This window comes from Microcebus murinus, chromosome 4 (genome assembly GCF_040939455.1).
Source record: "Microcebus murinus isolate Inina chromosome 4, M.murinus_Inina_mat1.0, whole genome shotgun sequence".
Lineage (NCBI taxonomy): Eukaryota > Metazoa > Chordata > Mammalia > Primates > Cheirogaleidae > Microcebus > Microcebus murinus.
The window spans coordinates 87476871-87502875 of NC_134107.1; the positions used below are offsets into that span (position 1 = coordinate 87476871).

A 26005-nucleotide genomic window follows, 5' to 3' on the forward strand; every position below is an offset into this window, starting at 1 on the left:
CGCCGCCAGCCGCCCGGGGTGCATCTCGGCTTGCTCCGCTCCCCGCGACCCAGATTCCTGCCCCGCCCCCGCCCCGCCCGCGCCCGCAGCCTGTGCGGCAGCCGCGGCCGCCCCTGCCCAGCCTCGGCGCCGGGGACCGACCGCGTCCGTCGCCGCCGCCGCGGAGCACGCAGCCCGAGCGCCCGGGGAAGGCGGGGATGGAGCCCGCGTTGCCTCGAGCCCGGAGTTGCTGAGCCTGCCGACGCCGGGGTCCCGGTGAGTAGCGGCCCCAGAGCAGCCGCAGGGCGCGGGGCAAATGCCCTTGGGGAGGAGAGCGGTGGCGGCGGGGACGCGAGGCACCGTGCGAGCCGCGCTGTCCGGGGCGCAGCAGAAATGGTGATGGTCTGGGGCAGGGAAGGGGCACGAATGAAAGTGAACAGGGGCTCGGGGTCACCCGGGACCGCACTCCTCTCTCCCATCCCGTCCCCCCAAATGAACACCCTCGAGGCTGCAGGTGGGCGCGGGAGGCTGTGGGCATCCCGGCCCGGGCGTAGGTCGCCTAGCGACCGCACGCCGAGGGCGCCGCGGGGGGCTCCCAGGCAGAGGCCAGAATGGGAGGCGGGCACGACGACGGGCAGCCTGGCTGGGTCCCCGGGGACCCCCTGTCCTGCGGGCTTCGGCCCCCGGGGCGGTACAGGCGGAGGGGTGGCGGGGCCGCGGGACCAGGGGTCGTCCCCGCGCCGCGGCCGGGGAGCAGCGGCCTGAGCGGCTGGCGCGCTGCACCTGCGCCAACTGCCGGGAAACTCCGCACTTATTAGAGCGTCGCTTTCCCGGACAGGTAGAATTGCACGGGGGAGTGGGCAGCGGCGGCCGACAGAGCGGTTAAAAGCAGAACGGTGGTGGTGGCATGTGCTGGTTTTCGTGCCTTTTTTTATTTTTCCAAGTGTGGGCACGGGCTGCTCCCACTCACGGTGTTTCTGCTCCACCTGTGACGAATCCGGTAACACACCTTATGAATATTTCAGGAACGACCTCGCAGGCTCGCTTGCTTCAGATCAAGTTTAATGAATATGCATGTCTGCCTCGCTGCTCTGCGCAGGCAGGTGGAAGCCCCAACCAGTGCCTTGAGCTTTCCACGTTTCATCCCTTTCCCCCGCCAACTAGGCAAAAGACGCTGCTGGCCCCCAGTGAGCTTTGTAGATTAGTATCATAAATTGAGTCTGTCATGTGGAAAGACCCATTTTGGGGCAGGCATCCAGGCATTGTTCTGCATCGCTGCAGTGTATGCGTGTTGTGCCCGTAGCTTGACAACCGTCTTTAACTGGTGCTGCCAATATGGTGGAAAGCAGGTAGTGTGCTTGTATTGGGATCAACGTCTTAATTCATTATCATCTTAGGACAACGTGTACTGACAGCAGACTTAGTCATTCCCTCCCTAGAAGTTTTCTCTGAGGTTAGTCTAGCTGAAATTTTGGCAAAGGGACACCCTTGTATCCCTCTATATTGGGAGGTATTTCTCCCTAATCTCTTTCATGGGAATAAGAAATGAATGCCTTCTTTGGGAGACATCACTGTCCAGTGATGAAAGAAAAACCCATTAATGTAGGGAACTTTCAGAATCGGAATGGGCTCTAGGACATCTTTCCCTACACTTTGGTTTATAACTTCCACTGCACCATCACCATTAACCGGTAAAACAGCACACGCAGCAGTCAGTACTCTAATAAAATGATACTCCTTTGCAGAAAAAGCCTGGTTTCCCCCCTTTTCGTGAGAAAAGACAGGTATGTAATCTTTTAAAGAACCTATAAGGAATTCCTCCGTTGACCATAATTTCCAGCCTCCAGTACAAGATGCTGAAAGAGACAACTCTTTTCTCTTGCCAGCCCATTCACAGTGAAGGTGAAGTGCTTCAATTTACAGATGTTGCACATTTAGGGAAGGCTTTTTCAACAAAGACCTACTGCAGTTACATCACAGGCTCCACCTCCGCCTGGCAGGCTGCTTCTCCAAGCCTGTTAGTGAGGACAGTATGTATTGCTGTGCTTGATTAATGAAGAAAAGAAATCCCAAAATGAAAGATTTTTTTCCCTTATTGTGTTTTGCTGATTTAATTGAAAATATGAAATTTTCAAAAATTGTGAACATTGCTAACATATTCAAACATGCAGCCAGGACTTAAGTCAGGCATAGTAATAACTATAAATATTGGCTTTCCAAGAGATTTTGGCAGCATTACAATATTCTTTGTGCTAAAATTATTGATAGGTAGATTAGAAGGAAATTCTATAAAATTAACAAAATAAGTGAAAATGTTATATAATAATCAGCGTTTCCTAAAGCATGTTTCTGAGATGCTCAGAAAGAAACCCAGTGGCATTAACAAACATAAAATCTGGCTAACTGAGAAGTTTGGATTCAAACCTCCAGGTACCTTAAGGAAGCATTCCCTGAGTCCTCTGTGAATTTTTTGTAAGTCACCTTTAGGGTTACCAGATTTAGAAAATAAAAGTTCATGCTGCCTATTGAAGTTGAATTTCAGATAAATAGTGAATTGTTGTTATTAGGATAAATGTGTTCCATACAATATTTGGGGCATGATACTGAAAAAAAAATTAGTTTTTTATCTCAAATTCAGTTTTGACTGGGCACCTGTATTTTTTTCTGGCAACCTTAGTTACTGGAAATGTTTCATTCCTCCTTTTTGGGTCACCTATGGGTTGAAAAAATAAAGTGGAGCAGAAATCATATGCTGTTCTGCAGACAATCTGGGACAAGCTCAGTTCTGGTTTAAGCTATTGAAAATAACTCATGCTTAAAAGTGAGTAGTTTAGATTCAACACGTATTTCTCGAGTACCTCTGCTTGCTGGGCATAGTGGAAGGTGCCAAGGATACAAAGATGAGAAGGGGGAGTTGGGCAGGGGGAGGGATCTACATCGTAAGATGTGAGACTTGCTATGCCAGTAGTGTGTGTGTATGTGGTGGGGGTCAGAGTGCCTACTGCAGGAACCTGGGAGAGACACTGAACTCATGTGAGCAGCACTAGTCAGGGAGTAAAAAAGCCTAGCAGTTTTGAACCGGCTGGCCCTGAATAAGAGAGTGAGATCTTATCCTGGGAGAAAAAGAGGAAAGAAACCTCTGTGTTTATAGATAGTGGAGTGGAGCTGGAAGCTGAAGGATTTCACCTGATGGCCTCAGTTAAATGACAGAGTGGCCCGCTGAGAATGAGGGAAATGAGAAGGGAATTCTAAAAGAAAGATTTTAAAAGGTTGCCACTGGGCATGGAAGAGGGAGCCGAAAAGAGACAAGTGCACGGACTGGCACATGGTACTTGGGTGAATGCATCTCGATGCATTGAAAGTAGCAATTGATCTTCTCCTTGACTCACACCTTAAGTGATCTCCTTCATTCACTATTCTACTACCATCCTGGTCTCCTCAGGCAAAAAGTCATCACCACACAATCCTGGAATATATTATATAAAGGTTTTATTACTTTTATATAAAAGTAGATATTTGAATATAATATTTGAGATGCCAATCAATATTCAGTTGCCTCTGGCACAAATTCCTGAAATAAGGTAATCAGGTATTTTGGTCTTAACACATCTATTGCTTCAAATAGGAAAAGACATTAAATTGTGATCATTTTCTGATTTGGTCCAGTGATGTATTTTTAAAATTTTTTTTTTAATTTTTAAAAATTATTATGAGTATGTAGTAGTTCTATATTTTTATAAAGTACATGCGATGTTTTTATACAAGCATACAATGTGAATTAATCAAATCAGGGTAATTGGGGCATTTATCACCTCAGGTATTTATCATTTTGTGTTAGGAACATTCCAATTCCATTCTTTTAGTTATTTTAAAGTATACCCCAACTTATTGTTGATTATAGGCACTTTGTTGTGCTATCAAATATTGCTTGTTCTATTTTACTATCTAACTATATATTTGGTCCAGCTATCTTTAAGGAAGCAGATTCTGATGATGGAAAGAATATACATTTTACAGAAATAGCACTGCGTGAAACTGACCGTATGAATGTTCCCAATGCAATTAGTTAAAAAACAATAGCACACCACATTCATTTGTGTGTTTGAAGACCCAGCAGGTACTTTCACTATTGATTAGCACAGAAAATGTCCACAGAAATTGAAGATTAAACCAATGCAGTCCATGTAGAGAATGGTTACTCATTTCTTGAAGATTCCAATTTGCAAAACTCTAGCAACTGATGATAGAGTGCCATTCTTGATTGCACTTCTGTCAACAAGATCTGGGTATCTTCAGAACCATCTTTCAGAAGAGCCTGATATGTTTGAGTATCCACTTTGTATTTTAGAATAAGTTCTTAAGCTCATAAAAATTACCCTGTGCTAAACTGTATAATGAAGTAGTTCATTAGGGTCTATCAAATGATTATCCCTCAAAATAGAGCAAGCAGAAAACAGTTCTATTTCAGGTATTTGTACTGTTCCTCTTTGCAGCATTTGCCAAACACGTTCTGCCTTCTAATTCTGATAGTATATGGAAAAAAGTGATCAAAGACATGTTGATGTAGCTAAAATTTCAAGGCATTTAAACCATGGGTTTTATTTTTAGCAAGGTTTCATGCAGACAGACATGGCTTATTAAAGAAAGGCTCACTGCAGTAATCTCTAATGACAGTTTATGTAGACTATCACCCAGAGACAGCTTGAACTGAAATTGTGTGCTCAATTCACATTTTAAGTCCTCAGTGAATACTCTGAATTTAAACATTCTGAAGGCAGTATGTTCTTGCATCCTGGGAGCTTTTAACCTTCCAGCTCACTTATGCTGACCATGAGCAAGTCATATTTTACATCAGTTTCTGTGCTGTAAAATGGAAGATATTGCACATTAAAAAATATTGTGCCAATCCCAATCTCTGTATTTGTAAAATAAACTTTAAATGTTGCTATAGTTCTAAGGATGGATAACTTTATTCTCAATGAAATTAGACAATCTGTATAATGTCTGTGTACTTTATATGGTGTTTTTAGATGCCATTGAAATAATTCACAATTCAATTTTTTGGTTTCTTGGTACAAAGCAAGATGATTATGGTAAATGCCTAAGGAGAGCTCATTAAGCACCTTAAAGAAAAAAACAGTCTCAAGCAAGCTAATGAGTGCAGATTCAAAGGTTCTTACATAGCTTTTAAATGTTAGTTTCCATTTTAATTATTTGTATTAGGACCTGGGTAATTAGAATGCTTGTTATAAGAGCTTATTTCAGCTGCTATAACTCTCCTTTCTATTTTTCCTTGTGCAGTAGTGGTGAAAACCTGCCATATGTTTTGAAGGTTTCATTCATGATGAAACTAATAATTTATTTATCCCACAGCTGTTTTTTGGTTTAACAGATATCACCAATCACATCATAAACTCTGTTCTCTAAATCTTTTTTACTTCACCAGTTGATATTATAAATATTTAAAATGTGAATCAATCTCTAGACTGAATTTACTATACAAGTACATTTCTTCCTTTTTCCTTTAAAAGAAGAAATTTGGACAAATTTCAGAATTTGTCCTTCTGAATGTCCCTTCAGAATTTGGACAAAGCCAGATTTTCTGAAGATTCTATATTCCAATAGAACACTTAACATTTTAATTTCAGATTTTCCTTGGCTTTAAAATCCATTTAAATTAGCAAAAAACTTTAAAATTGCTTTTAGTTAAGAAGTTTAATTGTACATTCTCTTAAAGTGGTGAACATTTATCAAAGATGTTTAAATTAAAATGCACATTATGCACATCAGTAGTCATCATTGTAAAAGCCTTGATTGAAACACCTCACATAGAATTTTGACATTCATATTCTGTCTCAGGTATAATATGTACATAGTCCAATATGTGGACCCAATATATGAAAATCAAGACTTACAAAACAGATGGATTGGGTTATAGTTTTTGTTTCACTAAAGAGTTCTATGCTGTATGAAAATTTCCTCTACTTTTTCTTTAAATTGTAGATAACCTGAGGTGTTTAAAATAGAGCCAGACTCATCAAATTTTTATATATACATAATCCTTCGAGGACATATCGTTCAACTAGCCTCTTGAATAATCTTTGTGGGTGAGATGCAGAAATAAGGTCTGGGATGTGGTCTCATAGCTAGGATGATCAGCTATATCCAAAGGATGATCATAGGTATAAAAGCCAACATAGAAGGTTGTTTCTATTGGCCTACTTTAGAGATCTTTACTTGACCATGACATTTCTACAGTTTTATCAAGAACTCAGATATACATAGATCATAATGCAAAGCTCAAAGTAATAGTGAATTTGGATGACAATCAGGATTAAATTTGATATCTCTTAGCCCAGAGCAAGGACTAAAACTAAGATGATATTTTAAAAGGAAGGATGCAAGGTTCATTTAGGTTCTAAAATTAATTGCCAAGGACACAGTGTGGAAGTCCTAGTTTACCAACAGTTTGGGTTTTAAAAAATAGTATTAGTTCACTTGAGTGTTACCTAACGGTACAGAAGAAATTAACACTGTACTTTGGTTGGATTCATAAATGAATAGAGTCAAGATCAAAGAAGGTCAGAAATAAAAAATATAACACACTGTACAGAAAGTAATGAATTTTGGGCCACCTGTCAGGGAGAGAGAATGCCTTTACTGGGCAGGATATTGGCTTAGATGACCTTCAAAGCTGATCATATAGTTTAAATTGAGCTCCTAGGCACTTATATACACGAATCTGCCAATGTCTAATTCAGCTTGGCAACATTAATATAATAGATAACTATTGTATATCATTACCTTGATTTATAATGAATATATAACTTTATTCTTTCCACTTAATAGCTATTCCTTAGGTAATTAATCAATCATAACTTAAAATGAGTGCATCTACTCTGTGACTACTACTAGCTTAAATTAAAGAGGCTATTTCTAGGTACTCCTTAATGCTCTAAAATCATATTTGAAATTCTTAGTTTGAAATGATACGTATTTTGAATAGCCATAAATTAGGCTTGTGTCCAAGTTCTAAGATAAGATTGTCTACCTTATTCAAAGTAGATAGGAGATAGTCAAAGTAGATAAAATCAAAGTAGATAAACATATATTCACTCTGAGTGTACTCTATTACTAGTCTGCATTGTGTTTTGGCTTTTGAAGGTATTTGTAGTGTAACTGGGCACTTGTCATTCTTTTTAAACATTGTCATCTGAACCCCTTTTCCATGTTGAGGGCTGTATCAGTCAAGGTTCTCCAGAGAAACAGAACCAATATGAAGGGATTTATTATGAGGAATTGGATCACGCAATTATGGAAGCTGAGAAGTCCCACAAACTGCTTTCTGCCAACTGGAGACCCAGGAAAGCTAGTGGTGGAATTCCAGTCCGAGGGCAAGAAAAGACCAATGTCCCAGCTCAGCAGGCAGGCAGGAAGCAAATAGGAGTGAATTCCTTCTTCCTCTGCCTTTTTGTTCTATTCAGGCCCTCAGTGGTTTGGATGATGTCCACCCACATTGGGGAAGGCAGTCTACCTAATGAGTCCACCAATTCAAATGCTTATCTCCTCCAGAAACACCTTCACAGATGCACCCAGAAATAATGTTTAATCTGGCAGCCCTTGGCCCAGTCAAGCTGACACACAAAATTAACTACCACAGGGAGGCTCTTACATTATGAGGCAGAGCCCCTTCCCCTCTGTCAGAGCTGAAAGTGCCAGATGCTTCCTTTCCCAGACATCCTTGTACTGTACACCTGGGCCCATGACCCAGACTCTGCCCTAGTACCAGAGGATCCAGTTGGCAGTGCTCCTGCTGGAGGGGCAGTGGGGCCAGCTCCAGTCTGTGCCCAGTGGTGGCAGTGGAGGTGTTTTTACTGGGCCAGTTCTGCATCATCATTTTAAGCATTATTTTTGGCTACATAGCCTCCAAACCCAGTTCTCAAGCCCACCTGGACATGCTGTGGTTCCTTCAGAACAAATTCCTATTCTGCTTAAATAGTCAGAGCTAGTTTCTGTTTCTTGCAGTGATAAACCTTGACTGGCACAGAGTGCAAATCCTTGTCTGCATAGGCAAATTAGTCCTTCACTAGGACCTATCGAGCACACAGACTCGGAAAGGTATTGTACAAAAGGAAATGTTTATTCATTCTCTGAGTGTTTATGGAACAAAGCACCTTGCTTGGCATTGGACAGAAAGAGAGACTTACAAAGCTGGTATTTTCAAACCAGTGCTATGGGGACAAGTAGGATGAGGTGGGGACACTACTGGCAAACTTGAGGTAGAGATCGATATAATTCTATGGATCTACTGATTTTGAAGATTGATTAAGTATGGAGATGAAGAATTGGGATAAGAAAGGATACCTTTCAAGAAAATAAATGTTGTGTTTCATCAATTCTAAGAGGCAAATTTTTTCCTTTATTTAAACATTTATGAAATTAGGAAGCATTGTTAGAGAGTGTCATGTTTTAATTGTTACATTTTTCTGCTCAACTCATCTATCATATTTCACTGATTCTAAGGTGTCCTTGATATGCACAATTTTAATATACTTTGTACCACTAAATAAAAAGCTCAATGAGTAATTATTTTTAAAATGACTATGCCTAACAGCAAACTGGTTGCTCTAGACTAGAAGATTCAAAAAAACTATAAGAGAAATTAAGTCAGTCACAGAAATGGTGTGGGTTCAATACCAAATTCCTTTTCATTGTTGTTTCATAGTTTCCCAAAGCTATTAAAGAGTAGTAGATTGGCCTCAGACTTATGTTATGAACAAATTCTGGTGCTAATCATTATAGCCTGTAAAAAAAATGCCTAGCATACTTGCAGTGATTCTCTATTTTATGGATGGCACCTTTTTTGGAGGATAACTTTTTACTTGGAAAACGTTATGTTATATATATCCAAAAGTAGAGAGGATAGTATAATGAATCCCAGTAGTTAAAACTCATCAACTCATAGCCAATGCAGTTTGATCCCTGGACCTGCTCTCTATCCACTCATTTTATTTTGAAGCAAATCCTAGACACCATATTATTTCATTTATAAATATTTCAGTATGTATCTATAAAAGATAATGACTTTTTAAAAACATGTAATCAATATTTTACTAATATTTTATATCCCTAGGGAAAATATATATATAATTTGTGGTACTTTTTTATAAACAAATTTTTAAATTTATCTTAATTAGGTTTTAAGTTACTTTTTGTCTTTGAAGATTTTTAAAAAGAAAACTGAATTAGGTCTACTTCAGTGTCCACTGATTTCTTTTTATAATATTTGTATGATGCTGACATGTCATATCCCAGTTCTGCAATAATATCTATCTTGATTTTTCATTCTGCAGCCTTCTTTTCAATATGTTCTCTAGCTGAGGATTTGTAAAAAAAGAATATTCCTACCATTTCCAATGCAGTCTTTAGAAAAGCTGTATATGTACCTCTATTATTTTTGGTCCCAAATGGAGGATTCATAATTACTATATTAAATGACTTGGACATTCCTTTAGCTAATGAGCATACAGACATTGAACCATGTCAACATTTGTTAATTCAAACTCTTCCACATTCCTATTATAATAAATATTTTCCATGCATCCTCCTCTCTGTCAAATCCAACACACACATACAATGTGTATCCTGGTTGGATACTGTCCTAGAAGTAGCTTGGGTTATTTTGAGTCTACTCACTTGTTGCAGACAACTCTTTAATTTCTTAAGCCTTAGTTTCTTCATTTATTTTTATTTTTATTTGTTTTTTGAGATGTGGTCTCCCTGCATTGCCCAGGCTGGAGTGCAGCAATTATTCATAGGCATGATCATCATAGCATACTGCAGCCTCAAACTCCTGGGCTCAAGCAATCCACCTGCCTCACTCAGTCCCCTGGAACTATAGACATGCAACACTGCACGGGGCCATTAACTCAAGAGGCACCCAGTGGCTCTGCCTGGGCTAAAGCACTGCCCAATGGCATCTTTTTAAATTTTAAGTTTTGTTTATATCAAAGTAAAAACATGTGGTTTAAAACATCGTAGTACTAGAAGACTTATAATGGGAAAACAGCAGTCCTCATGCTCTAATCTATTAATATCTCTACTCCAGATTTCTGTTTTTCAAGAACACCCACTTTAATTCTTTTAACTGTTTCTTCTGATGGGTTCCACTTTAATTCTAAATAACTGTTTATACTGCTATTTCTCAATGTATTAAAAATACCAGATCCACTGATTTTCTTCTATAGAAATGAAGATTTAACATTCATACCTAACTCTTACACACAAAATTTCTCCTTCCTCAGTTCTCTCCATATCACTATTTTTTATTAAAGAAATATGCAATGTTTATTTTGACAATGTAAATTTTATTTATAGCTTATTATATTTTTAAATTTGTATAACTTTTTGTTTTCTCAAGAATTAGTAACTAAAGTGTTTTTGTTTGCTTATTTTCTGTTGTACATATTACAAATTATCCCCAACCAACACAACTATGAATACTTTCTCCATACATTTATATATGTCAACTAATCTGTCAGTTCCGGTTTTTTCATCGAGATATCCTTTCTTAAGTCCTCTTGAACTCTGAACAGTTCAGATTGTTATGAAGAGATTTCCATTCACCGTCATTCTAAGAAATCCTTTTACCTTTCTCCTGTATGAGATTTTCTGACTCCTGGGTCCAATGTCTTTGTTATTCTCCACATTCCTTTTGGTGGAATGCTTCCTTCAGGGGCTTCTAAAAGGGCATGCTTGGGAGATACATGGAAGACTTGTATGTCTGAAATTGTCTTTATTCCCCCATCACGTTTAATGTTTTGGCTAAATGCAGAAATCTGGATAAGAAATATATATATATATATATATATATATATATATATATATATATATATATAGCTTCTGTGTTCCTACTGACAAATTGAATGCTTCTGATTCTTGGTCCTTTCTATGTGACCTGTTTGTTATTGTTCTCCCTCTGGAAAATTTTATTTGTAAAATCTCACCGTGGTGTGCTTTGGTGAGGATCTTTTGTTATTCAAGGAGCTGGGTACCTTGTAGGTCCTTTTCATCTGGAGACTCACTGGTGCTCTTCGGTTCTTGGAATTTCCTATGTTATTTCTTTGATAATTTCTTCACTGACATTTTCACTTTTCTCCCTCTATGGAATATCTGTTATTTGGATGTTAAACCTTTTTCTCATGATTTTTCATCTTTTTGAAAATTTCTTCTGGCAGATTCCCTGAAATCTGGGAGATTTCTTCAATTTTGTCTTTCATTTCTGACATCTTTATAAAATTTCCAAGAATATTTCCTTATTCTTTTAATGTTCCTTTTTATTGATTTCTGTTTCCTGTTTCATGAGTGTGCTGTTTTTCTTATATCTATGAAAATTAATTATGATGTTTTGGTAGTTTTCTTCTCTTTTTGTTATGTCTGTTTCTTCCACCTTCCCCTTTTTCCCCCTCTTTCTTTGCTTTGGGTTTCTGCAGTTCATGTTAGAAATTTCCCTTGATTGTTTGATAATCTTTGGTTATCTGTTCATATTTCAGTTTGAGGCACTAAAATGCTCTCTATGCCCGGATGGAGATTGTTGGCCATCCGCTTCACAAGAGCATTGGAAGCTAATGCTTTGTTGGGGAAGAGCTACATGTGTCTCTGGTTGCTTAGTTTCCTAAGAGGTAAAACCTCTCCTATCCTATCTGAGGAGTAGTATGCTGGTTGCCTCAGTTTTGGGAGTTGAGCAGGAGAAGGCTGGAAGGGATCTCACATTCACCCTGTAGACTTTTATGTAACCTCCTTGTATTCAACATGGCAACCCAATCTCATTTTCTTGCATTGCCAAGTTCAAAGCCTCTCTAGCTCAAACTTTTTACAAGTAAATCTTACCTCCGTTGATAGACTGGAGAGGGGTTATTGTTACCACCCAACTGGGTCCCTTGCACACCACCCAGTGAGGGCCAACATACTAAGACATCAGGGGTTGCAGCGGAGAAAGAGCTTTATTTCACTAGGCAAGGCGATGGGAGTAATTTCTCCAATCCATCTCCCCAAGAATTGGGGACTAAAGTTTTGAAAGGTGGTTTGGCAAACAAAGGGCTAGGGAATTGGGTCTGCTGATTGGCAAGGGATGAACCTCATAGGGTTGGGACACAGAAATCATCTCAGTTGGGAAATTTCCTGGGTAGGGAGTTTCAGGGTTGTTGGATCCATTCCCACACCTATCCACCGGTCTGGTTGGCATCAGTAAGACCCCCCCACCCACCCCGGGCCCTGGAATGCAAAGTCTGAAAAATATCTCAAAGATCAATCTCAGGATTTACAACAACAGCAATGTTAACTATATAAGTAGTTGGGGAAGACATAAATCTCAGGCCCAACAGGGAGGATAATGCCATTAAGCAGTAACCAATTATAGCAGCAAGGAAGTTAGAGAACAATGGCTGGTTAACTTCTGGCTATAGCTATTACTTTTATAAAAATCAAACTTTGATTACTATTTATACCTATGGCTCTACATTATTTTAATATGGATGGTGGAGACCTAGGCCCTAACTAATTCTATGAAAACTTTCAACTAAGCCTCCTGATTCGGCTTCTCAGAGAAGGGAGAGGGGCATGATGTGGCATGTCTGACCTCCCTTTTCATGGCCAGAAACTCAGCTTTAGGGTATTTTTGGAGTCCCCTTGGCCAAGAGGGGATCCATTCAGTCAGCTAGGGGTCTTAAGATTTTATTTTAGTTCACCATTAGCTCACTTAAAAGGAATTAAAGACATAAAACAGTGTTAAGTACATCAGCAATAATGACTGTAAGACAGCTGTAAAACCAGGAGAACATGGGATCACAGAAGCCAAAAAAGAACCTTTTAGGCCGGGCGTGGTGGCTCACACCTGTAATCCTAGCACTCTGGGAGGCCAAGGCGGGCAGATTGGTCAAGATCAGGAGTTCGAAACCAGCCTGAGCAAGAGCAAGACCCCGTCTCTAGAAATTAATTGGCCAACTAATATATATAGAAAAAATTAGCTGGGCATGGTGGCAGATGCCTATAGTCCCAGCTACTCGGGAGGCTGAGGCAGGAGGATTGCCTGAGCCCAGGAGTTACACCACGGCACTCACTCTAGCCTGGCAACAAAGCGAGACTCTGTCTCAAAAAAAAAAAAAAAAAAAAAAGAACCTTTTAAGAAACAGCTTCACATGTATTAAAGGCCACATTAAGATAGGAAAGGAAAATGAGGCTTGGATTAGATCATGCTCTGCCTTCAACCGAGCATGTACTCACCCACCCTTTGAGTAGGTAAGGAGTGTTAATCATTCCTGAAATGTTTATGATCAGAGCTGTCTTTGTGTTAAAAGGAATTTGTCTTGAGCCCTGTGTGTGTTAGAATGTGTATGCGTGTGAACGTGTATGCATATTGGAGGGATCGCGATAGGGCTGTGGTCCCCGACCTTTTTGGCACCAGGGACCGGTTTCATGGAAGACAATTTTTCCACGGGGGAGGCAGGGAGGTGGAGGTGGGATGGGAGGGGCAATTGTTTCAGGATGATTCAAGCACATTACATTTATTGTGCACATTATTTCTATTATTATTACATTGTAATGTATAATGAAATAATTATACACCTCACCATAATGCAGAATCAGTGGGAGCCCTGGGCTTGTTTTCCTGCCACTAATGCTGCCACTGATCTGACAGGAGACGGAGCTCAGGCAACGATGCAAGCAATGTCCAGGTGCTGTAAATACAGATGAAGCTTTGCTGGCTCACACGCCACTCATCTCCGGCTGTGTGGCCTGGTCCTAACAGGCCATAGACCATGGACCCTCAGCCTGGGGGTTGGGGACCACAGTGACAGGGGAGGAGAATCAAGTCAGACTATGGGATTGGGAGGCTAAGGAGGACATGACTTGCTCTTGCATAAACAACCTATAATGTATTCTGGAATTACCTAACCTGGCTTAACCTGAATGAAAATGTTCAAGTCTAGGAATGATAATCCTAAAGAGCTATTTGCTGCAGGCCATTAGTATACTTTGTCACCAAACAATGAATTCTCCTGCAGAAACATTGTAGCCTGGAACCTGGAAATAAGTATGCTTCCATCTTACTATGTTTCATTGATTCTAAAGCGCTTTTTTTCCATATCGCTGAAATCAGGTTGCATCATAGTTTAATTAGCAGCATTTTATTTTTCCTTAAGGGCACATGAAATAATGGTGCATTTTTACCATTGATGGCTCTGATGAAATATCATCAGAAAGAATAAAATAATATTCACTCAGCAAACATATATCAAACCATGTGTAATCATAGCTCCAAAGTACATTAAAGCTACTTTTGTGTTTGTTTTACTTTATGAATTGTTGCAGAAGCCCAGTCTAAATGGCCTGCTTCTCCTAAGTAAATGCCTTACCTCATCTGTGTGGTTAGGGTTAGTAGTTGCCTTAAGAGCAGGGTACCCTGCCTGCCTCCAAGTCCCTGGGAATACCCCAGTTTGCTTTGATTTTCCTGTCAAATATTTCTAGATAAATGCCTTCACTATGTTCTACTTCAATGTAAGCAAACATTTTGCCAAAAACATCAGTTTATATTGGCAAAACTGTATCCATTTAATTTTTGTACAAACATAAGTTTATCATATATTTACTATGGTTTTATTTAGAAATTTAATTTTAAAACTGAAATATATAATCGAGAATATAAAAAGAAACTAAATTGAGTGGTTTTGTGACAAAACAGATTAATAGTTATATTTTGAAATCTCCTTATTATTTTGGTGATGAGAGACAAATCTCGTCAATCCTGCCTATGTCTCACCACCTTTGCTGCCTGGATGAAAACAGTGTGTAAGATGTAGGAAACCACAGTGAAAGATGGAAAATCACTGTGACTTTGAAGCAGATCATAAATATATCTGCAGGCAACCCTGAATCCTGTGGCTGGCATGGACCTTCCTTGCTATAAATCACAAAAAACAATAAGTGTTTTATTCATGAAGAAGGGAGGGAAAACCTTCTTTGTTGTCATTTTAATGAGTATCAGCAGAATGTTTTTCAAGCCAATCAGCAGAGAAGGAGGAAAGGAAAGTTCTGGAATGTGGCCTTGGGGAGATCATTATTCACGAGCATTATCCCTCTAATATGATATGCTGGATTGTATTGTGAAATGTAAATGCATAATTTGAAAGATTTTTCATTCCTCTGTGATAGTAATTTTTCATATTGCTTCTTTTTCTTCTCATGTGCATACCTGTATAGAGTCAAAAATTTCATTTTATACATGTTCAAATGCTCATAAACAGCCTTAGAAATTTTTCTTTTTCTTTTCTTTCCTTCCCTTCTCTTCTTTTCCTTTCCTTGCCCATTCCTTCTCTTTTAATTTCGTGAAGTAAAGTCTTACATTGTATGCTTTGAAGTCATCTGTCTAGGTCTTCCTTGCACAGATACAGTGCTGCTTAGTATTTGACCAAAGCAAGATGCAAACTTAGCCATTATCTGAATTTGCTAATTCAGGCCTATCTACTCAATTAATCTGAATCTGAAAATTTGCCCATCTGACTTAAGAAAACTGACTTCCTTGTGTTCTGGGCTCAGCCAGAGCCCAGCCCCTCCATGGCAGGGGACTTAGCATCTCCTCCTTATGCACAAACCATCACTGCCCTTACCTCAGAGATGTGCTTCCCGGCAGGGGAGGTCAGACTTGGTTTGGAGAACTTTCTCTAATGTCTTGAAAACCATCCACAGACATGCATACATGCAGAGCATAATAAAGAATTAATGGGAACTATGAGCTTAATCAATCACATCTTAAAACTACATTGGCTTCGGTTATCTGTTAGTTTGGGCCTTTTTCAGAATAGAGTTGCCCTTCTAGGTAAGAGTAAATTTCAGATGTCTCGCCACAAAAAATGTCTAGTAAGTGAGGTGATGGATACGTTAATTAGCTTGATTTAATCACTCTACTTTATATATATATATATACATATATTTCTCAAAACATCACATTATACTCCATAAATGTAATCCAATTATGATTTGTCAATTAAAAATAATATAAATACAGAATGATTGCCTTTCTCCTCTACCTTCGCCTAGACACAGCCATCACTGAAGAAGGGGTGGAAAAGAGAGCCTGTATCTGTTTCTGCTGGATTCCCAAATCTCTACTTGATGGGCTGATTGAGGGGTGTTGCCATTATGATTTCAGTCAGACTCTAGAAGGGCCACAAGTACATACAGTTAGACAATTCATGAGGGAAACTGGAATTTGTCACATAGATTAAAGAGAATTTACTTGTAGTTTTTTTTATTATTATTATTGTTGGGAAACTTTCTTAATTACTTTTACAAGATTTAAAGCGACATGTTTATAATAAAGATATAGGGCAAATAGTACTGAACCAAACTAGCCACAGGCTTTCTTTCTGATGCCCTAATCAGCTTTGGATCAATCTTATTTTTAGGAAAGGAAACTATAAAAATTATTATTTGTGGATCTCATGGTTTAACATGTCATTGTTTTCTTTTGTCTTTCCCCTGGAATGAGACTATTCCAAGCTGAGGAATTAATTCAGTGGCATATATTTAGATAGTGCTGATCTTGAATTTATCATCTGCAGAGTCAACTTGTGGGTGTGTGCTCTCGGCCCTCCACAACTTCATTGTTAAATGGAATGCTTTTTGTTCTGTTTTTCACTACTGCTAAAAAAAAATAAAAATAAATTTTTAAAATGTGCCTAAACTCTCTTTTTAATCCAGGGGAAGAGAAGAATGTCTTTTCATCTTATAGTTGTTACTAATTACAGTGAATTATATTTTGAGGGTGACATTTTTGATGGATTTTTTTTTTTCTCTTCCTGGTGGTGTAGCATGAAAAGAAAACAACAATGACAAGAAGCAATTAAGGAAATCTAAAGGAGGATGAACTTCTTTTGCTTTCCAATGAATTCAAGAAAACTCAGTCAAGTTAGGATGTATCTCCTAGGTAATTTGGAATATTTTGCCAGCCACTAGATACATTTTATATATAGTAGAAAAAAGTAAACAGATATTTTTACCTATAAAGGAACAGGTATGATATGTTATGAAGACTAAAGCACATAGAGGTGGACTGAAAGAAAAATGAGGGAAAATGCTGATTTGAAGACCCTGTCACTGACGACTCCCAGAGTAGTTTGGGGAGACTGTAATCATTACATAGGTAGCAGTGTGGACCAGGAGCTTGAATTCATCGGATTTTCTAAACCCAAGGTAGCACTAGATTTATATTTTAGCAGGGAAGGATATTTTCATTATTATTAAATAGTTATTTCAGAATTATATTAATACTGCCAGCAATTCCTATCTCCTTGGACATGTAGCCTCAATAAAGAATAATCTAAAACTCATATTTTTTTGGCTCTGTTGTATAATTTCTTCCCACAACATTTTCTTGTTTAGAAACTTCCAGATCTATAGCACATTTGCTTCAGGAAAAGAAAGAGGTCAATTTTCAGTGGCAGAGTAACCGTTTTTTTTTTTTTTGTTTTTGTTTTTGAGACAGAGTCTCACTTTGTTGCCCAGGCTAGAGTGAGTGTCGTGGAGTCAGCCTGGCTCACAGCAACCTCAAACTCCTGGGCTCAGCGATCCTACTGCCTCAGCCTCCCAAGTAGCTGGGACTACAGGCATGTGCCACCATGCCCGGCTAATTTTTTGTATATATATTTTTAGTTGGTCAATTAATTTATTTCTATTTTTGGTAGAGACGGGGTCTCGCTCAGGCTGGTTTCGAACTCCTGACCTTGAGCAATCCGCCCTCCTCGGCCTCCCAAAGTGCTAGGATTACAGGCGTGAGCCACCATGCCCGGCTCAGAGTAACCGTTTTGATTCAGGAGTCCTGTTGGTAGGTCCCAGAAGAACACTGTTAAGTTCTGAGGTGCAGGTGTGGTCCCAGCTTTGAGGCTTTGATTATTCCCAGGTCTGTAGTTTAGTTTGAACTGAAAACACTGTGTGTCCTCTTCACTCTTACGTCAGTCCAGAATTGTACCTCCGTGGTTTCCAGAGACAGTGAAGGAGAGGCATTAATAGCACCGCCTAAGGACTCCAGCAGCAAGAGCCTCTGCTCTCTGTCCCTGCTCCTCTGTCAGCCGTGTGACCTTGGAAGGTTCCTTACCCTCTCTGTGTCTGAATTTCCTCAGCTGCAAAATGAAAATTATTATTCACTTCATAAGATGACTGTTAAGATCAAGTGAGTTAATACAAGTAAAGCCCATAGAATATTGCCTGACACATAGTAAGCACTTTGTAAATATTAGCAGTTATTATTATTAGTTTCACAAAACCTTAAGCTAAGACGTAATTTTTTAAATTAAATTTTGTTTTTTAAATGTATTCTATACAACATTTTTTTTAAAAGATAGGGATAATCCCAAATTAGGCAGATTATAAAAATGAAACAGTGTTTACTTTGTGGATTATCTTTTATTTATGTATAAACATTATGAGTTCACAAGTATTTTGGTTGTTACAAGAGATACATAAAAATATCTTTTTTTCATCTCATGTAGGGGTTATGATTTTTTTTTTTTGAGACAGAGTCTCACTCAGTCACCTGGACTATTATGCCGTGGTGTCAGCCTAGCTCACAACAACCTCAGACTCCTGGGCTCAAGAGATCCTTCTGCCTCAGCCTCCCAAGTAGCTGGGACTACACGCACGTGCCACCATGCCCGGCTAATTTTTTCTATATATTTTTAAGTTATCCTGTAATTTCTTTCTATTTTTAGTGGAGACAGGAGTCTCGCTCTTGCTCAGGCTGGTCTCGAACTCCTGAGCTCAAATGATCCGCCTGCCTCAGCCTCCCAGGGTGCTAGGATTACAGGCATGAGCCACTGCGCCTGACCCGGGTTACAATTTTAAAGAAAGGAGTTCTGTACCCTCTAGTTAAGTCTCTCATTCATTCCCTGGGGTGCTTAATAAGTAGACAGACTTCTAAGAGGTAGGGTTACCCCGGGTACTTTACAAAGAGCCTCAGGGGGCTTCTTGCTCAAAGGAGGCAGGACTAGTTCCTTGATGCCAGGCTGCAGGATGAGTTTTCAGAAGTAGCAGACCACACTCCTTGCTTCCCCTTTCCTCCCAACTAGGAGGGAAAAAAAAGACCTGAGGCAGATAACCCCACAGTGTAGCACTGAAGTATCAACTGATCTCTGGGGGTGTTTGATCTGGCAAGCGTGACCACTTGATCCATCCCTTTAGGTGAGTTCAGGGTGATGTCCCCATCCACATAGACAGAAATTATTACAGATGAGGTGAAAGAATTTGGAAACCCAGGATTATAATCATATTCTTTATCTTGGCTTAAAAAAAAAAAGATCTACAGATTTTTTTTTTCTTTCAGTTGGGAGATTTGCAGTTTATTAGTGCTGTTATTCAATAACGCTGTTTTAAAAAGTGCATTTTTCTGAAAGGGTGCAAAGTTCATTCCAACAAATATATATATTGAGCACTCCCGGTGCCAGGCATTGTACCAGTTCATGAGTGTCCTAGAAGAGCATACAGGCCAGAGGGGAAAGAAACGGGCAGCAGATCATTTCAGAACAATATCAGAGATTTGACATACTGCAGGTAATTGATGTCCACCCAGGTGACACACCCCTGTAAAGAGGGCGTGATCGGGAGGGACAGCACACCCAGCAGTTTCCATAGTCGCCTGGATTCCTGTGAAGTAGCTTGTATTACAGTCCATGTCTGACCAAAAAAGGGTGAATTTTTTACACGTAAATAATACATCAGTAAATCTAAATTAAAACAGAAAGTTGGCCGGGCGCGGTGGCTCACGCCTGTAATCCTAGCTCTCTGGGAGGCCAAGGAGGGCGGATCCTTTGAGCTCAGGAGTTTGAAACCAACCTGAGCAAGAGCGAGACCCCGTCTCTACTATAAATAGAAAGAAATTAATTGGCCAACTAATATATATAGAAAAAATTAGCCGGGCATGGTGGCGCATGCCTGTAGTCCCAGCTACTCGGGAGGCTGAGGCAGGAGGATTGCTTGAGCCCAGGAGTTTGAGGTTGCTGAGAACTAGGCTGACGCCAGGGCACTCACTCTAGTCTGGGCAACAAAGCAAGACTCTGTCTCAAAAAAAAAAAAAAAGTTAATAATATCTGTATATTTTTTTATTAGTGAAATGGACATAAACCAGGCAAATAACGTTTAACCAGGTTGAAGTCAATAGGCTGGTGAATAAAAACACTGGAGATGTCTGTCGTGGCCACCTTTTTGTTAGAGCCCATGAGGAGTGAACTTAAACTGTCCTTGTCCTTGGACCCTGCCCCGCCGCTTCAGAAATGCTGACTCTGCTATAGAGGAGGCCTCCTAGCACAAAGGAGTAGATGAACAACCCAGCACTGTTCATGGAAAAACAACTCAAAGGGCATTTCATATCAGTACCGGACTCAGACGATCCTGCATTGCACACCGACTATGATTTGTTATAGCACAGATCGTCTAATTAATAGTAAATAGGACATTAACAAGCTAAACTGAAAAAAAATAAATAAAGTAAGCAGCAACTTTTTTGTTTTTTCTATAAAATATTTAACAAAGCTATTTAATGAGCACTCAGTGAGCAATGAGTTAAATAGCATGTGCACAGGCTTTCTTCTGCCACCCAAAGCCATTTTTGGTGTTTCCTCTTTGGGGGACAGATAATTAGATCTAATTGTTATCTGTGTTTCCTGTTTGAGGGGACAGATAATTAGAACTAATGGTTATTTTCCCTCCTTTCGCTTTTCCCATCCAGTCAGTAAATCCAGTTGATTCTACCTTCTACATATTTTTCACCTCTGTTCACTTCTCTCTCTTACCTCTGTCATTGACTCGGTTCAGGCCACATCAACCCGCCAGAACTTATTTTGACAGTCTCCTAAATGATTCTTCACTTGGAAAAATGATCTTTTACATTAGAGGAGAGGCTATAATAAGAATAAATAGTAATACTAATAATGAGTACCATTCACTGAATACATATCATACACCTGTAACTGTGCAAAGCACCTTACATGCTTTGGTTCATTTAATCCTTAGAAGAATCCTACAAGGTAGTTATCATTACTCTCCCCATTTAGCCCTAGACAGGGTAAGCAACTTATCTAAGGCTACCACTTGGCTAAGGGTAGATCCCCTATGAACTACTAGTGTGCACACTCCCTGTCATATCTGCCAAATTTTCCCTTAAATAGTAAGGCCCCCTTATAGTATTAACCTGTGTTACATTACTGAGCACAATGCTGTGTACATAAGCATTCAAGAAGTTTTTTCAGTGAATAAATTCAGGAACCATTATGTGAAGAGCGGAAAGCTAAAGTGCTGTATTTTTTTACTTATCCCATATCATTATGAAATGAAACTTTTTTAGATAAACCATTTTTTAATTAAGGTAAAATACACATAAATAATTTACCATCTTTACCATTGTTAGGTGTACAGTTCAGTAGGTAAACCAATCTTTTAGCTAACTGAAATTAAGCCATTTAAGGGTAAAAGTTTTTCTAAAAAATTCTGATGAAATGTTTCTAAAATATAATCCATCCTTTACTATCTAAGTAGTATGAGAATTCCAATTTAATCTTAGCCTCATGACAAAAAGCTATTGTTATGAATAATAAATGTTGTACATGCTAATTATTTAGGAATTCCTTCTGAGCTATGGTTTTCATTACCATCTATATGCTGAGGAAGCCCAGATCTTTGTCTCTGACCTGGATTGTTCTTCTGACCTTTACATCCATGGATCTTCACTCTACCACTTGGTCCTGCAAACTCATAATGTCCCCAAACCTCTTACACACCCAGATTCCCAAATCTGCTTTTCCCAAATTACATATCTTAGTGAATAATTCCACTGTCTATCCAGTTGCCAGCCATAAACATGGGCACATTGTTTGGCTCCTCTTTTTCCTTCACCAACCCACCAATCGATCAGTGAACAAAGATCTTATCAATTCTATCTTCTAAATATCTCTCAAATCCTTCACACTTCTGTCTCTGTCCCTTGCCTCATCCTGCCATTATTAGCTTTGCCTGGGTTATTGTAACAACCTTGTAAATGGTGTCCTATGTCCATAATAGCACCACAATAAAATTTATTTTTCATACTGCAGAGTATACTTTTAAAACTAAAGATCTGATCATGTTGTGTTTCAGCTTGGAAACTTTCAATACTTCCTTATTGTTCCTGGGATAAGGTTTGAACTTCTTCAACATTGCTTGCAAAGCCTTTCATGATCTGACCCCTGACTTGCTTTTCCGTGTCTTGCCAACCCTGGTCTTACCTGTCCCTCTCACTGAGCACCAACACTAAGTCGTATTGAGCATTTCCCCTTACACATTGTGCATTCTTTTGCTTCTAGGGCTTTGCACGTGCTATTTGGAGAAGCCCCGACCTTTAGGATAAGGCATCTCTCCTACTCACTGTCGCAGCGCCCATTTCCACTTGTATTACTGGGTTTTACCCTATATGTGTCTCTGTGTCATCTTCTCTCCTCTCCTCCCTCAAGACTGTTGGGTCTACAGGATGGACCCGTGCCCCTCTCTTTCACCCTGAACCCCCACTGCCAGCTCTGTGTTTAAAGCATCATGGGCATTGACATATTCTAATAAACTTTTAATTTTACAATAATTTTAAATGTACAGAGAAATTACAAAAACAGCACAGGAGAGGTCCCTTCTACCAGCAACCAGTTTCACCTTTTGTTAACATCTTACGTTAATATGATAACATTTGTCACAACAAATGGGCCAGTATTGATCCCTTATTATTAACCAAAGTCCATGCTGTATTCAGATTTCCTTAGATGTTACCTAATGTGCTTTTTTGATTCCAGGATCCCAGACACGATACCACATTATATTTGGTCGTCATATCTCCTTAGGCACGCACCTCTTGACTGTGATGTTTTCTCAGATGCTCCTTGTGTTTTTTTTAACATGTTGAGAGTTGCACTGGTTAGGTGTTTTGTGGAAAGCCCTTCTATTGGAGTTTATCTGGCGTTTTTCTCATAATGAGACTGGGGTTATGGGTTTGTGGGGAACCACAGAGGTATCACATCATATCAAGGTTACACACTAAAAACGTGGCTTATCACTGGTGATGTTAGGCTTGATCACCTGGCTGAGGTAGTGTTTGTCAGGTTTCTCTACTGTAGTTATTCGTTTATCCCCCTTTCCATACAGTGCTCAGTAAGTTATATGTCTAGCATACATTTAAGGGTTAAGAGGTCTTGTTCACCTCTTTGAGGGCAGAGTATCTACATAAATTATTTGGCCACTGGGAGCTCTTTCAGTTGGCTGTATTGTTTATTTGACATACCCCTATTGGGTTTGTCTTGAGCACTCCCTGACTTTCTGGAACCAGAAATGCTTCAGGTTCACCTTGCCCTGCCCCAGCCCTGGAATCAACCATTTCTCCAAGGAGCCCTGGTTCCATTCATGGTGGATGTGTTAGAAACCATGATCTGAGTGTTGGGTGGGCACTAAAAAAATTAAATTAAAATTTTTACAAACCACAAAATGCACAGAATTATATATGTTCCCACCCCCTTAAATGACCAAACATTGTTTTTCTCTTTATTCTGCTTCAGATATAGTTTAAGAAATAAAACACAAAGTTGAAGGCCATTTTTTTCCTCCCCAATCCTAAACCCCTCCCTTCCCAGAAGCAACCACGATCTTAAGTTGGTATGTAGACATTTTTTTTGAGCATGCATGGAATATTTACAGAAACAAATATGTATCAAAGAAATGATTATTTGGGCTAAATGTCAATTCGTACACTCCGGGCTGTTCTAGTTGGCAATTATGTCTCCACTTCAGCCATTTGTCCATACGCTCAGTCCCTGGCATTGCTCTCGCAGCCAATGTTCCATTTATTTGTCTCTTCTCCCGTGAGATGACTTCTCTCTGCTGTTGCTTCCAGCCACTCTCTCTGCTCTAGTCTGTTTCATCCCATCTTCTCCCAGCTTGCTGCTTGGTAGGTTTCCCCTAGTGTCCTCCTCATCAGAAGGAAGAAGACCAATAACCTGATATTGTAGGCTTTCAGACAGCAATTTGTACACTGAGAAGTGCTAGGCAAGTATAAAATCTTACTGCTCTGTTCACAGTGCCAAAAAATGGGGGCTTGGGGCATCATTCATTTATTCAAAGTACCTAGCTTTTTAACAGCTAACTTTGAAGTTAAAAATATTGTCAGTTGCTTCTAGTTATTTTTGAGTTACACTTCTTCTGGAAGGTTGAGTCTGCCAGAGTTAAGACCACTGGATATCTGGAGATCAGAAGAGTTAATTTTACCATTCTTCATTTTAATTTTTCTTATAAATACTGTCCCTTAAGATATAGGAACAATACCCAAAATAGAGGGGGAAAAAACTTAACCATTGAAGAGATTGCTCATGAAACTAATGATTTCTTCGGCAAATATCTTAAAATGAAAGGCTAATTGTATAATTATAAAATGAAAGTCCACAGCTACAATCACCATCCATACAATCACCAAAAATTTCGATTTAATTTGGTTAGTGCCCACCCAACATCAGACCATTGTGTTGCTATGTGTGCAGTTCAGTTGATAACGTTCTGGGTGCATAGCATGTTGTCTGCTTACCTCAGTAAGTGGAAATTTTTGATTTGGAGTTTCCAGCCCCCTCATTAATAAATATATCTAATTTCTTCCCACAGTGTACACTTATTTGACAAAGGGGTAAACTTGGAAGCAATTACTTGAGGACAGTTCGTACAGCATCTGGATAGTCAACTCAGGCACAATGAAGCACTTCCTGAGGTAAGAGTTCATGGTTCCCTGACGAGCCTTCTAGAGTGGAGACACTTCCTTGCTGGTTAGGGCAGTATTACTGTTCACCATTTATGATCCTGTGACCAGGTCTCTCAGGATTCCCTGGAGTAGCATTGCATTTTGACTAAGAATAATTCGGTCACAACGTTCCTCTGCTAACTCTATCTGCATGTTGATGCTAAGAGAGAGTGCTTGTAGGTGACAAGAGAGCATGGGCACAAAAGCATGAGTACTTTGGACAATATTGATGCCACGTGTTTCTACAGAATGGTGTGCTGCTGGCCTGCAAGTTGAGGTTTAAGGAATTAGCAGCCAGAGAATATCAATTAATATAATTTGTATAAAATCATTTTCCTGAAAAAGGCAATTTTAAATATCCCTTAATTTAGATTTTGATTATCTTCCTTATCCATACAGGCATTTTAAAAAAAATTTTTTTTTTTTTTTTTTGGTCAAAGCATATATTCTAAGCTTCTGCTCTTTCTGCCTCAGTGATATCTCTGAAGTGTGTATTAACTGTTGGTTCCCTGAAGATTATGCTGTACCAAGTATGTCACATGTTGGTGTTTTGGATGATCTTGTTTTGTTTTGAAAGTCATTAGGCTGAACTTGTAGTTATAATTATTTTCAAGAGTATTGATTGTTCGCCTCACTCTTCTATTAATGACATTCCCAGAGAAGTTGTACATGATATTAAAATATGACAAAATAAAGTTAGTCTGGTCATGAGTGTTAGAAAATACAACACACATCCAAGAAGATTAGGTTTCTTTTCCTCAGGCCAGTGACCTACCTTTATTTCACATTCTCATCTTTTGCTCTGGCTTGTTTTCCCTAAGCAAATAATTAATGGACTTGCTTCTTTTAGGAAATTATTTGATTCTTTCAAAGGCTGTAACTTGATATTTTTCCCCCAATGGTTTTGGTTCCATCGTTGTTCCTAGAGCACCTAGATCAGTTTGAGTGGGCATCACGGTGCTTTGGTGTGGCTACGATCTTAGAATTGTGGAAACCCGTCCAGAGGTCACTATTAAACCATTTATAAGCATCAGCATTTGTTTTATTGTACAGAATACTTCCCAGCCTGTTTATCTCAGCTACATAAAAGAATAGTATTTGAAAAATCACAAGAACATTTGCCAGCTGAGTATTTGACCTGATATGTTCTTGGTTGTCATGGTAATTAACTGATCTGTTTATACA

The 26005-nt window shown here is 39.3% G+C and overlaps 1 protein-coding gene across 3 annotated transcripts in view; it reads left to right on the top strand.

Moving 5' to 3' along the window:
* Window position 1: 1 nt before the first annotated feature.
* The window catches only part of ELMOD1 (ELMO domain containing 1), a 62116-nt gene continuing 36112 nt past the window's right edge, over window positions 2-26005 (top strand). Inside the window, exons 1-2 of one of the 3 annotated variants that reach the window (XM_012773718.3) lie at window positions 2-255; window positions 24688-24790. In XM_012773718.3, coding sequence (XP_012629172.2) covers window positions 24774-24790 — 17 coding nt within the window. In that variant the 5' untranslated portion in view covers window positions 2-255; window positions 24688-24773. Of the gene's footprint in view, window positions 256-24687; window positions 24791-26005 lie in introns of those variants that run through there. The other 2 variants (XM_012773719.3, XM_076002478.1) reach the window with 2 other exon arrangements.